The sequence below is a fragment of the Syngnathus acus genome, chromosome 10 (genome assembly GCF_901709675.1).
Source record: "Syngnathus acus chromosome 10, fSynAcu1.2, whole genome shotgun sequence".
Lineage (NCBI taxonomy): Eukaryota > Metazoa > Chordata > Actinopteri > Syngnathiformes > Syngnathidae > Syngnathus > Syngnathus acus.
The window spans coordinates 16,256,041-16,270,639 of record NC_051095.1 but is presented as its reverse complement, the minus strand read 5'-3'; the positions used below and the strand labels follow the sequence as shown (position 1 = coordinate 16,270,639).

Below are 14,599 nucleotides of genomic sequence, written 5' to 3'. Positions count from 1 at the left end.
CCATTTGTGCGCTATATAAGTTCAATATATTCTTTTAAAATATTATTAATGTATTTGAGACGAATGTATCCTGTTCATTTAAGAAGGTGCGCTTGAATTTAAAGTCGTTATTTTTGTGAGTCCTCAATATGATGCAAAACTTTTTTTCTTTTTTGGATGTGTCTTATTTTTCTCGAATGTGTTTTAATTATCTTACAATTTTTAGTTCAAATATGTACCCTAGCATTGACTTTTTAATTCTGTTTTGCTTCGAACTATAAGCAACTACGTACTTAGTGTCTTTATAGACCCCAAATTCTTCACTTTTCCAAGAGTTTCTCTGTCGGACCCAGAGGGCATTTTAAGTGGTTGTGAGCCGTCGGACAGAGCTTGAGGCTTGTGGGACAAAGTACCTGATTTGCATATGCTAGTTAGCAGCAACAAGATGCATCATGATCATAAAAACATGAATTTTGACAACAAAGAATTAGGAATGATAACTCAATTTCACAGAATGAAACAAAATACGTTTTACATGTCGTTCCTAACCTTGGGTTTTGCACCCAAGCCCACTACACAGTCTACTCAAGGTAAAAAAAAAAAAAAAAAAAAAAGATAACATTCTCAATCACGTATAATAATGTTAAAACAAATCCTCCCCGTGTGTGCAAACAATAACAGATTATTAATGACTGCAAAGATCACAGTCAGGTAACCTCCAAATGCAGTAGTTACACGGCAGTTGCTACTGTAAGGTCAAAAGAAATGCAACTATATTGTAGGGAGAGCTTATCTACAATCATCATCAACAACATTTTATAAGAACTCTGTATAACTTTAAGAAAGTTCTATTGTGCCAAAGTTGTATGGTTGTTTTTTTCTGATGGCAGCTGATGAGCATGTGGAGCATGTCTTGTGATAAGATTTTGTTCCCTGGGAAGTTTGATTATATATAATTCCTGCAGTGTTGATACAAATATGATAACGAGTAAAGGTTGTAGATTTAATTGTTCATATACTGTTGGATCACTGCTGTTAGCAGCTTGTGCAGAATTCATGCAAAAAAAAAAAGATTTATGTGCTTTACGGGCCTAAGCTGTTCGAATTTAAACACGATATATGGTTAGGATACAGGGCAAGTTACTGATGCATTTGCTCATCTTCATACCTGCAAGGTGGAAGGGGCAGAATCGCTGGTCTCAGACACGCCGGAGCTCCTGGGAATACTGGACACAATGTACCTGGAGCCCTTTGGCATGGGCTGCCTGACCACCAGCTTTCCTTTCCTGGTCTCGGCCAGGAAGAGACTGTACCAGTAGGCATCGTTGGACACCAGAGTGGAATCTGCAATGGTGGAGTTCCTCTCGCTGATCACGCTGTTCCTGCAGGGAGGAGCCGATTTGCTGGGCTTGACCTTCTGACACTTAAGCACGATGGTGACCAAGATGGTGATGAGCAGCAGGAAGGACACCGAGCCCAGACCGATGACTAGATACAGGTTGAGGTCGGAGAAGATGTCGTATTCCAGAGGCACCTCGGTCATGTCCGAGTAGGCCTTGACGGCCGTCTCCACCGTGGACAGCTTGATGGTGACTGTCGCCGAGAGAGCCGGCTCTCCGTTGTCCTTGGCGACCACAACTAGTCTCTGGTGCCGCGAATCCTTGTAGCTGAACATCCTCATGGTGCGGATCTCTCCGTTGTACTGGTCCAGACTGAACAAGGAGGCGTCCGTCACCTGCAGGAACTGGTAGGTGACGCGAGAGTTGTGCACGGAATCCACGTCCAAGGCGATCACCTTGGCCACCAGAGAGCCTTTGTCGGTGGATCTGGGGATCTTCTCCTCCACCACCGAGCCGTGCGCTCGCCACGGAGAGACGATAACGGGGGCGTTGTCGTTCTGATCCACGATGATGATGTGGACCGTCACATTACTGCTGAGCGGGGGAGAGCCTGAGTCTCGGGCCTCGATGTGGAAGAGGAACTCCTTCTCCATTTCATAGTCAAAAGTCTTGAGACCGTAAAGGTTTCCGTTCTCCGGGTTGATGGAGAACAGCATGGACATGGAAGTGTTGGCGATTTCCTTCTCCAGGATGAAGTAAACCAGGTACTGGTTCTCGTGAAGGTCAGGGTCAAACGCGCTGAGGGAACTGAGCAAGGCGCCAGGAGCGTTATTCTCCATCACACGGATGGTGTAAAAGGACTGAGGGAAGTGTGGGACATTGTCATTGACATCCAGCAGCTGCAAAGTCATGGTTTCATTGTCACTTAAAGGAGGGGAGCCCCTGTCGGTAACAGTGAAGGTAATTTCGTATTCCGGAACCTTCTCGCGGTCCAATGGCTCGGAAACCACTAACTTATAATAGTTATCCGGAGACTCCTTCAGTGTGAAAGGCATATTATGTGGAATGTGAAGGTCCACCACTCCGTTATTTCCCGAGTCCTTATCACTCACGCTGACCACCGCTATCACTGTGTCAACATCAATGTTTTCACTCACGGGAGTATGAAAAGATTTGATGGATATTTCTGGATGGTTGTCATTCATGTCCTCAATTTGAATTTTGATCGTACATTGCCCTGATAAACTAGTGACACCTCTGTCTGCTGCTATAACTTCCATATCATAAATCTTAAAATCTTCATAATTCAGCATTCCTTTAACAGTAATCTCGCCAGTAGAAGGATTCAAATTAAAAGTGTCTTGTGTTTTTTCTGGTGTGTATAAACTATACGTATATGTTAAATCCGAATTTGAGCCCTCATCCAAATCAGTAGCATTTAGATCAATTACAAGGCTTCCAATCGGGGAATTTTCCATTATTTTAACATTATAAGTAGACTTGTCAAACAGAGGGGCGTTATCGTTATTGTCTAAAACGTGAACAATAATACTCGCTGTGCCAGAACGTGGAGGTGTACCGCCATCTACTGCCGTTAGTATTAAATTGTGCACAGCCTGCTGCTCACGGTCTAAAACCTTATTCAATATTAAATCTGCAATTTTTCTTCCTTCCCTCCCTGTCTGAACTTCAATATTAAAATGCTCACTTTCACTAAGATGATATGTTTTAACTGTGTTACTGCCAACATCCGGGTCGACTGCATTGCTGAGAGAAAATCTCTCTCCTTTTGATGTCGATTCAGAAATATCCAAATGAAAGGCATCTCTCCGAAATTGTGGGGCGTTGTCGTTCATATCCATTATTTCCACCTCGATGTTAAAAATCCTTAACGGGTTTTCCAGGATCATCTCTAGTCCGAGATAACAAGAACCTGGCGATTTTGTTGGGCAGATGTGTTCCCTGTCTATCTTCTCAGCAATATACAGCTCCCCGGTGTCTTTGTTCACGTCCAAATATTTTTTGTTTGAAATTATGTCCAGGCGCATCTTCCTCTGATTCAGTGTTTTAACATCCAATCCCAGATCGGTGGCAAGATTGGCAACGACGGATCCCTCTTTCATTTCCTCGGGTATGGAATAATGGGTCACCGAAGTGGATATTTGATTAACGGAACAGAGAAGAATAAAAATGACGCACAATGCGTACCTTTGTCGTGGCTGCGAAATTGTAACGGAACTCATTGTTCTTGTGAGCGTTCACTGCACCTCAGTATAGGTCCAAATGCGAGTTTGTCAGGTCCGCTTTCAGGATAGAAATATATCCACAATGCGTAATTGCAAACGTATTCCGGATTGTCCGCATTGGCAGACGGTTATTTCAGCACTGCAAATCGTCCAGTTTATTTCATCACCGCCCCATGACCGGATGACGATGCCAATGAGCTGTCTTTTAAATACAACAAACAGCGCCACCATACTATTTTTAATCCCATGACAACTCATGTAGCCCATTTGTTTATGTATAAATCGATTGCGCGCGCCCGTAACAAAAAATATATTTATTACTACATTTCTACCACAAGTTGTAAGCAATGTGGACTATACTAAAAGGTACCAACTGCCTGGCTCAAATCCGTAAAGTGCCCTTGAGTAGGGCACTAAACTCCCCAATACTTTCCACAGGTAAAAGAATACTCTTCACTATTGTTTATTATTGTTATTATTTTCAGACACTGAAAATGACTTACATAAAAAAGGAATATTGGTGGCACACATTAAAATCATGTTTCATTAATAGTGGAGAAAATATAATCATATTTAGGTTGATGAAAAATGATTTGAATGCCTGCAACCAATGTCCATATTTTCCAATTTAATTTTTTTCACTCATATGGAGTGTAATATAATTATTTTAACGGGGTCAGTGATCAAGTGTGCATGCAGACAAATCAAAAACTAAGTACAAATCGGTAAATTATTTTTAAAAAGTGTGTATGATAATATTCTTGGAGTAATAGTTGATGCAAAACTACGCTGGAAGTCACACTCTTAATACTGATGGGTCAAAAACAATCCAATTGTTAATTTGACCCAACTTCCTGGATTGTTTTGCACAAACAATCCCATTGTTTGTACAAAACGAGCCGACAAATTGGGTCAAATTTACCCAACTTCCTAGATTGCTCCAATTTTTAATCCAGCAGTATTGAAAGTGCACATGATTTGAAAAGCAAGAATTTAAGTACTTACAAATTTCCAATAAAACCAAGTATGCTGTGATTGACATTATTTTTTTTTTTTAGAAAAACAAAACATGCACAGCTACAATACTAAATACTCAGACTATAAAGAATCAAGCAATACCTTATCAATTTAAATACTCAAATTGTATGACTTTAATTAAAAATAGAACAGATGACATACAAAATACACTATCATTTATTTTACTACAGTATTCAGAAACTATTTTAACAATGAGCCTTATGATCTGTGGGAACAGATGTCTAGAAATATATAGTTGTTTTATATTTGGGTGTGCCTCTTTTAATCGCCGTTAGAAGTGTTGATTTACAGAATAATTATAAAATTAGCTTAAAATGTTTGGCTCACTTGCTTTGTTTAAAAATATGTTTATAATTATTATATATAGAAATCATCTATCCATCCATCCACTTTTGGCTAGGTTATCTTAACTGATGTCCGTTCATGGTTGTATGGTCAAATAAAACATCATCATTTAAATGACACCAACGAGGTAAAAATCTTCAAGTGTAAGGATAACCAACATGGCCTGTGATTTTCTGGCGACCAGTTCAGGGTGTACCCCCCCGACCACTCAAAGATGGCTAGGATAGGCTCTGGGACGCCCAATGACCCTTATGAAGATAGTCGGTTTGAGAGATGCATGAATGAATAAACCAGCATCGTGACACACTGCAATAAATTCAGAAATTCTGATTACATTTGAAATCAAAAGGGTCCACTGACCACATACCTGCAAGGTAGATGGGGCAGAGTCACTGGTCTCTGACACCCCGGTACTCCTGGGAATACTGGACACGATGTACCTGGAGCCTTTCGGCATAGGCTGCCTGACCACCAGCTTTCCTTTCCTGGTCTCGGCCAGAAAGAGACTGTACCAGTAGGCATCGTTGGACACCAGAGTGGAATCTGCGATGGTGGAGTTCCTCTCGCTGATCACGCTGTTCCTGCAGGGAGGAGCCGCTTTGCTGGGCTTGACCTTCTGACACTTGAGCACGATGGTGACCAAGATGGTGATGAGCAGCAGGAAGGACACCGAGCCCAGACCAATGACCAGATACAGGTTGAGGTCGGAGAAAATGTCGTATTCCAGAGGCACCTCGGTCATGTCCGAGTAGGCCTTGATGGCCGTCTCCACCGTGGACAGCTTGATAGTGACTGTCGCCGAGAGAGCCGGCTCCCCGTTGTCCTTGGCGACCACAACCAGTCTCTGGTGGCGCGAATCCTTGTAGCTGAACATCCTCATGGTGCGGATCTCTCCGTTGTACTGGTCCAGGCTGAACAAGGAGGCGTCCGTCACCTGCAGGAACTGGTAGGTGACACGAGAGTTGTGCACGGAATCCACATCCAAGGCGATCACCTTGGCCACCAGAGAGCCTTTGTCGGTGGATCTAGGGATCTTCTCCTCCACCACCGAGCCGTGCGCGCGCCACGGAGAGACGATCACGGGGGCGTTGTCGTTCTGATCCACGATGATGATGTGGACCGTCACGTTGCTGCTGAGCGGAGGAGAACCCGAGTCTCGGGCCTCGATGTGGAAGAGGAACTCCTTCTCCATCTCATAGTCAAAGGTCTTGAGAGCGTAAAGGTTGCCGTTCTCTGGGTTGATGGAGAACAGCATAGACATGGAGGTGTTGGCAATCTCCTTCTCTAGGATGAAGTAAACCAGGTACTGGTTCTCGTGGAGGTCAGGGTCAAACGCACTGAGGGAACTGAGCAAGGCGCCAGGAGCGTTATTCTCCATCACGCGGATGGTGTAAAAGGACTGAGGGAAGTGTGGGACATTGTCATTGACATCCAGCAGCTGCAAAGTCATGGTTTCATTGTCACTTAAAGGAGGGGAGCCCCTGTCGGTAACAGTGAAGGTGATTTCGTATTCCGGAACCTTCTCGCGGTCCAATGGCTCGGAAACCACTAACTTATAATAGTTATCCGGAGACTCCTTCAGTGTGAAAGGCATATTATGTGGAATGTGAAGGTCCACCACTCCATTATTTCCCGAGTCCTTATCACTCACGCTGACCACCGCTATCACTGTGTCTACATCAATGTTTTCACTCACGGGAGTATGAAAAGATTTGATGGATATTTCTGGATGGTTGTCATTCATGTCCTCAATTTGAATTTTGATCGTACATTGTCCTGATAAACTAGTGACACCTCTATCTGCTGCTATAACTTCCATATCATAAATCCTAAAATCTTCATAATTCAGCATTCCTTTAACAGTAATCTCGCCAGTTGAAGGATTCAAATTAAAAGTGTTTTGTGTTTTCTCTGGCGTATACAAACTGTATGAATATGTTAAATCAGAATTTGATCCCTCATCCAAGTCAGTCGCATTTAGATCTATAACAAGGCTTCCAATCGGGGAATTTTCCATTATTTTAACATTGTAAACAGATTTGTCAAACAGTGGCGCATTATCATTTGTGTCTAACACTTGAACAATAATTCTGGCCGTCCCAGAACGTGGAGGTTTGCCACCATCTACTGCCGTCAACATTAAATTGTGCACAGCCTGCTTCTCTCGGTCTAACATCTCTTTCAGTATTAATTCAGCAAATTTGGACCCATCCCTTCCAGTCTGAACTTCAATGTCAAAATGCTCATTTTCACTTAGACTATACGTTTTCACCGTATTACTTCCAACATCCGGATCAACTGCATTGCTGAGAGAGAATCTCTCTCCTTTCGGTGTTGATTCGGATATGTCCAAATGAATGACGTCTCTCCTAAATTTAGGGGCGTTGTCGTTCATATCCATTATTTCCACCTCGATGTTAAAAATTCGCACGGGATTGTCTAAAATCACTTCCAGTTTTAGATAGCAAGAAGCTGATGATTTACTTGTACAAAGTATTTCCCTGTCAATTTTCTCTACAATATACAGTTCACCAGTGTCCCTTCTCACGTCCAAATATCGCTTGTTTGCAATTATATCCAGCCGCATTTTCCTCTTGTTTAGTGTTTTAACATCCAAGCTCAGATCGTTGGCAATGTTGGCAACTATTGATCCTTCCTTCATTTCTTCAGGAATTGAATAATGTGTGACAGAAGCAGGTGCTCGATGAACAAAGGAAAAAAACACAAAGAGCAGCACGTACCTCTTACAAGAACACATCAGTAAAACGAACCCCATTGTTGTGTGCGGATCCGTTCAATTTCAGCTCGGATAAAAATATTAGTAATCCAAATGAGAGTTTGATTCCTCTAACTGTCTTGTTCTCCAAAAGCGCTCGTGCGTTTCACCCTGACAAGCTGCAGAAACCTGCACAACGGTAACTGGTTATATATCTAATTCAGGTGGCCGTGGTATCGGCCTGAACCATTGTGGTGTGTGTGGTTTTTTTTTTTTTTCGTCTGCCCGAATAGCAACGTTACACCAATCACTGCGTCACGCACGGACTATTTTATTGGTCAAACAGCGCCTCCCTCTGGTTTCTTACCGCTCGACATACATCAAAAGTCAAATGGGTTGTAATACACTGTATTTTGAGTCATCATTGTTTCAATACGCTGTAAATACTCCATGTTATATGATTTGTAAGGTTGTTGGTGATTTAATTGAAAACTGCAATCAGAAATATGTTTTCACTGTATGAATTAGTAAGTTTTAAGTAAATTACTCATACCTGCAAGGTGGAAGGAGCAGAGTCGCTGGTCTCAGACATCCCAGTGCTCCTGGGAATACTGGACACGATGTACCTGGAGCCCTTCGGCATAGGCTGCCTGACCACCAGCTTTCCTTTCCTGGTCTCGGCCAGAAAGAGACTGTACCAGTAGGCATCATTGGACACCAGAGTGGAATCTGCGATGGTGGAGTTCCGCTCGCTAATCACGCTGTTCCTGCAGGGAGGAGCCGCTTTGCTGGGCTTGACGTTCTGACACTTGAGCACGATGGTAACCAAGATGGTGATGAGCAGCAGGAAGGACACCGAGCCCAGACCGATGACCAAATACAGGTTGAGGTCGGAGAAAATGTCGTATTCCAGAGGCACCTCGGTCATGTCCGAGTAGGCCTTGACGGCCATCTCCACCGTGGACAGCTTGATGGTGACTGTCGCCGAGAGAGCCGGCTCCCCGTTGTCCTTGGCGACCACAACCAATCTCTGGTGGCGCGAATCCTTGTAGCTGAACATCCTCATGGTGCGGATCTCTCCATTGTACTGGTCCAGACTGAACAAGGAGGCGTCCGTCACCTGCAGGAACTGGTAGGTGACGCGAGAGTTGTGCACGGAATCCACATCCAAGGCGATCACCTTGGCCACCAGAGAGCCTTTATCGGTGGATCTGGGGATCTTCTCCTCCACCACCGAGCCGTGCGCACGCCATGGAGAGACAATCACAGGGGCGTTATCGTTCTGATCCACGATGATGATGTGGACCGTCATGTTGCTGCTGAGCGGAGGAGAACCCGAGTCTCGGGCCTCAATGTGGAAGAGGAACTCCTTCTCCATCTCATAGTCAAAGGTCTTGAGAGCGTAAAGGTTGCCGTTCTCTGGGTTGATGGAGAACAGCATGGACATGGAGGTGTTGGCAATCTCCTTCTCTAGGATGAAGTAAACCAGGTACTGGTTCTCGTGGAGGTCAGGGTCAAACGCGCTGAGGGAACTGAGCAAGGCGCCTGGAGCGTTATTCTCCATCACGCGGATGGTGTAAAAGGACTGAGGGAAGTGTGGGACATTGTCATTGACATCCAGCAGCTGCAAAGTCATGGTTTCATTGTCACTTAAAGGAGGGGAGCCCCTGTCGGTAACAGTGAAGGTGATTTCGTATTCCGGAACCTTCTCGCGGTCCAATGGCTCGGAAACTACTAACTTATAATAGTTATCTGGAGACTCCTTCAGTGTGAAAGGCATATTATGTGGAATGTGAAGGTCCACCACTCCATTATTTCCCGAGTCCTTATCGCTCACGCTGACCACCGCTATCACTGTGTCAACATCAATGTTTTCACTAACAGGAGTATGAAAAGATTTAATGGATATTTCTGGATGGTTGTCATTCATGTCCTCAATTTGGATTTTGATCGTACATTGTCCTGATAAACTAGTGACACCTTTATCTGCTGCTATAACTTCCATATCATAAATCCTAAAATCTTCATAATTCAGCATTCCTTTAACAGTAATCTCGCCAGTAGAAGGATTCAAATTAAAAGTGTTTTGTGTTTTCTCCGGTGTATATAAACTATATGTGTATGTTAAATCAGAATTTGATCCCTCATCCAAGTCAGTAGCATTTAGATCAATAACAAGGCTTCCGATAGGAGAATTTTCCATTATTTTAACATTGTAAATAGACTTATCAAACAGAGGGGCATTGTCATTATTGTCTAAAACGTGAACAATAATACTGACGGTTCCAGAACGTGGAGGTGTACCGCCATCTACTGCCGTTAGTATTAAATTGTGCAACGCTTGCTGCTCTCGGTCTAATGTCTTTTTCAATATCAAATCTGCCAATTTGGATCCATCTCTACCTGTCTGAACCTCAATATTAAAATGCTCACTTTCACTCAGACGATAGGTGCTCACTGAATTGCTCCCCACATCAGGATCGACTGCATTGCTTAAAGAGAATCTCTCCCCTGCTGGAGTGGACTCATATAAATCCAAATGAATGGCCTCTCGTCTGAACTGAGGGGCGTTGTCATTCATGTCTAGTATTTCTAATTCTATGTTAAAAATTCGTAGTGGGTTTTCCAGCGTCACTTCCAGCTTGAGATAGCATGATGACGTCCCTTTTGTGTTGCAAATATGTTCCCTGTCAATCTTTTCCACAATATAGAGTTCCCCAGTCTCTTTGTTCACATCCAGATATTTTTTGTTGGCAATAATGTCGACACGCATTTTTCGTCTAATCAGACTTGCAACATCCAAGCTGAGATCATTCGCAAGGTTGGCAACAACGGATCCTTCTTTGAGCTCCTCGGGGATGGAATAATGAGTCACGGAAGCCAAAACGTGAACCGTGTACAGCAACACAAGGAGGTGCACGTACCTTTTGTTTGGCCTCATTGTCTCTGAGAAGTCCATTATTTCCAAATCGCGGCACGCTATACTGAAGGTGATGAAACGGGCTTGCCTTTACTGCTAAAGATATTCCCGCAAACACGATGTAAACTAGTTTAATCCGACCGAGACTCCAAAAGACGCGTGACCGTTTCCCGTGTTGATTTCAGCACCAGGGAGCTGTCCCTTTCTTCCCCTTCCCTCTTTACGATGAAAAAAAGAAATCCGCCGCTGTCATCGTATTTCCGATCAGTAGGTCGTGTTATAAAAACAAGGCTAGATAGCGCCACCCTCGGTCTTAATGTGCAATATGCTGTATAACACGAAGCAGTGTTTGAATTACTGTATTGTGTTCCATAATTTTAATAGGTTAAAGTTATTATCCGATTAATTTTTTTATATTTTCGAGTCAAGAGTTCCTTGGTTATTCTTACATGACAATTTATTTACTTTTATGATGGCCTCATAAATGACATCACAATTACAATTATATTCGTGCAGAAAATCTGCATTATTATTATTATTATTATTATTATCATTATTATTAGCCACCAGTTTTCTTAACTTCTTGTCAAGGTTATGGGAAAGCTGGAGCCTCTCCCAGTTGACATGCAGCAAAAGGCAGACTTCACTCTGGATTGGTCACAATTCAAGATACAGTGCACATATAGAGACAGACAACCATTTTCACTCACATCCACACCATCAGTGAGTGGAAAATGAACCCGAGTCTTTAGAGAGGTCAGAAGAAACGCCCACTAAACAGTGGACAACTGCTGAGTAATAGAAGCCGACTATGATAAGAAACTTGATCATTTTAAACACCATTTAACAAGATGAAAATTAATTTACCTGCAAGGTGGAAGGAGCGGAATCGCTGGTCTCAGACACGCCAGTGCTCCTGGGAATACTGGACACGATGTACCTGGAGCCCTTCGGCATAGGCTGCCTGACCACCAGCTTTCCTTTCCTGGTCTCGGCCAGGAAGAGACTGTACCAGTAGGCATCGTTGGAGACCAGAGTGGAATCTGCGATGGTGGAGTTCCGCTCGCTGATCACGCTGTTCCTGCAGGGAGGAGCCGTTTTGCTGGGCTTGACCTTTTGACACTTGAGCACGATGGTGACCAAAATGGTGATGAGCAGCAGGAAGGACACCGAGCCAAGACCGATGACGAGATACAAGTTGAGGTCGGAGAAGATGTCGTATTCCAGAGGCACCTCGGTCATGTCCGAGTAGGCCTTGACGGCCGTCTCCACCGTGGACAGCTTGATGGTGACTGTCGCAGAGAGAGCCGGCTCTCCGTTGTCCTTGGCGACCACCACCAGTCTCTGGTGGCGCGAATCCTTGTAGCTGAACATCCTCATGGTGCGGATCTCTCCGTTGTACTGGTCCAGACTGAACAAGGAGGCGTCCGTCACCTGCAGGAACTGGTAGGTGACGCGAGAGTTGTGCACAGAATCCACATCCAAAGCGATCACCTTGGCCACCAGAGAGCCTTTGTCGGTGGATCTGGGGAGCTTCTCTTCCACCACCGAGCCGTGCGCTCTCCACGGAGAGACGATTACAGGGGCGTTGTCATTTTGATCCACGATGATGATGTGGACCGTTACGTTGCTGCTGAGCGGAGGAGAGCCAGAGTCTCGGGCCTCGATGTGGAAGAGGAACTCTTTCTCCATCTCATAGTCAAAAGTCTTGAGTGCGTAAAGGTTGCCGTTCTCCGGGTTGATGGAGAACAGCATGGACATGGAGGTGTTGGCGATTTCCTTCTCCAGGATGAAGTAAACCAGGTACTGGTTCTCGTGGAGGTCAGGGTCAAACGCGCTGAGGGAACTGAGCAAGGCGCCAGGAGCGTTATTCTCCATCACGCGGATGGTGTAAAAGGACTGAGGGAAGTGTGGCGCGTTATCGTTGACATCCAGCAGATGCATGGTAATTGTTTCATTATCAGATAATGGTGGCCTTCCTGAATCTTTGACTATTAGTGTGATTTCATAATCAGGGACTAATTCACGATCCAAAGGTTTGGACACAACAAGCTCATAATGCAACGGTCTGTCTGATGACTTATTTAAAACAAAAGGGATTGAGTCATGAATGAATAAATGGACTTTGCCATTATCACCCGTGTCTCTGTCTCTAATATCTACCAGGGCAATGACAGTTCCAACAGGCACGTCCTCGTTTACTGTGTTTTTAACAGACTGGAGGGTGATTTCAGGATAATTGTCATTCATGTCCGTAACATGGACGACCACTTTACACTGGCCCAGGAGTGGATATATGCCTTTATCCCTCGCCTCAATGTGCATCTCATAAAATTTCATGTCTTCATAGTCAATGGTCCCCTTCACTGTTATTTCCCCAGTGTTGGGGTTGATTGCAAACACGTCTTGGGTTTTTTCTGACGTGTAAAGTGTGAATGAGTACACAAGCTCTGAATTTTGCCCCTCGTCGAGATCTGTCGCATTTAGCTTGATCACGGTGGTTCCGATGGGGGAATTCTCTGTCATGTTAACTGTATAAATCTGCTTTTCAAATCGAGGTGGGTTGTCATTTGTATCTTGCACTTTCACAATAATATTAGCAGTGCCGGAGCGCACTGGATTCCCGCCGTCAACCGCTGTTAGTATTAAATTATGGACTGCAGTCTCCTCTCGGTCCAAAGACCTGGTCAAAACTAAATCTACATACTGTGTCCCATCAGTACCTGTCTGGATTTCAATGGCAAAATGCTGACTGGGGCTGAGCTTGTATGTTTTAATTGTATTAATACCCACATCGGGATCCACTGCATTGGGGAGGGAGAATCTCTCCCCTGGCGTCGCAGACTCAGACACATCCAATTCTACCCTATCTCGTCTAAAATATGGCGCGTTGTCATTGATATCAGTTATTCCAAGCTCAATATTAAATATGCGCAATGGGCTTTCTATTATTACATCAAGTTTAAGCAGACAAGAGGCTGGTTTGGAGGGGCAAAGATATTCTCTGTCCATTGTCTCCACGATGAGCAGTTCACCCGTCTTCTTATTCACATCCAGATATTTTTTGTTGTGAAAAATATCAAGTTTTACCTCTCTTTGTGCCAAGCCTCCAGGCTCCAGTCCCAGATCGGCCGCAAGATTGGCCACCACGGAGCCCCTCTCCATCTCCTCGGGGATGGAGTAACGTGTCACGGACAAAGCAGCCGGCCATGCTGCAAGTAACACAAAGAGCCCCATCCAAAAATCCATCCTTTGTCCCTCACGGCACATGACTGGCATGTTTTGGGGAAGGCAAAACGCCATTTATCTAAAAAATGTTTTAAAGAATTCCTCAAGGCATGTCTCAGAGAAGCAAACTCTTTCAAATAGCAACATCGGATGGGAAAGAAAGATGTCTCCACCCTTTACAACGGGTGTGTCGAGATTTAAATGTGGATCAGATGAATTATGCTACACAGTAAAGGGTAATAGCGACACCATGTGGCCAAAGAGGCACACTGTAGCGTTACAAATGACTGGGCAGGTAAACATTCCCATTGGATTTATTAGCCATAAATCTATTTACTGACAAAATTAAAAAGCAAACGGGGAGATATGAGAACCTCATTGGTCACAAAAAGAACCCCAAATTTAAGTTTTTAGATATAATTCCAAAAGGTTGCACACCAAACATCTCATCAACGAAAATAACATCATACCTCGTGAAGCTTCATGGTGCCAGCATCTTGTTTGAGGGCAGTGGATTTTTTTTCCCCCAGCCAGAACTCAGGTCTTAGACAAGGAGTCTGGAATTACAAATAGTTTGTGATAGTGTCAAGTGTTACCAGGAAGATTTTGCTTCAGGCTTCTGCTAGAAAATAAATTGTCAACAAAAGCCCACAAGATCATTTAAACTTCACCGGGGCTTAATCTGAGGCACTTAAATTGGTGAGAGGTGTGTGCCGACTCCCATTTAACCTGAGTTTGGAGGTGAATTTTATTTCACTTCATTTCATATCATTTTATTTATTTATTA

The 14,599-nt window shown here is 43.9% G+C and overlaps 2 protein-coding genes across 2 annotated transcripts; both read right to left on the bottom strand.

Annotated features, from left to right (window-relative positions):
- Positions 1-1,141: 1,141 nt before the first annotated feature.
- On the bottom strand, positions 1,142-6,692 carry LOC119129745 (protocadherin beta-16-like). The gene is made up of 2 exons (XM_037263138.1): positions 5,316-6,692; positions 1,142-3,538 (listed from the first exon to the last, which is right to left on the bottom strand). The coding sequence occupies exons 1-2, from the start codon at positions 6,690-6,692 to the stop codon at positions 1,142-1,144; spliced, it is 3,774 nt and encodes a 1,257-aa protein (XP_037119033.1).
- A 1,519-nt stretch (positions 6,693-8,211) lies between these two features.
- Positions 8,212-10,605, bottom strand: LOC119129744 (protocadherin alpha-C2-like). The gene has a single exon (XM_037263137.1). It carries the CDS (start codon positions 10,603-10,605, stop codon positions 8,212-8,214), a length of 2,394 nt encoding a protein of 797 aa, XP_037119032.1.
- Between the last annotated feature and the right edge of the window lie 3,994 nt (positions 10,606-14,599).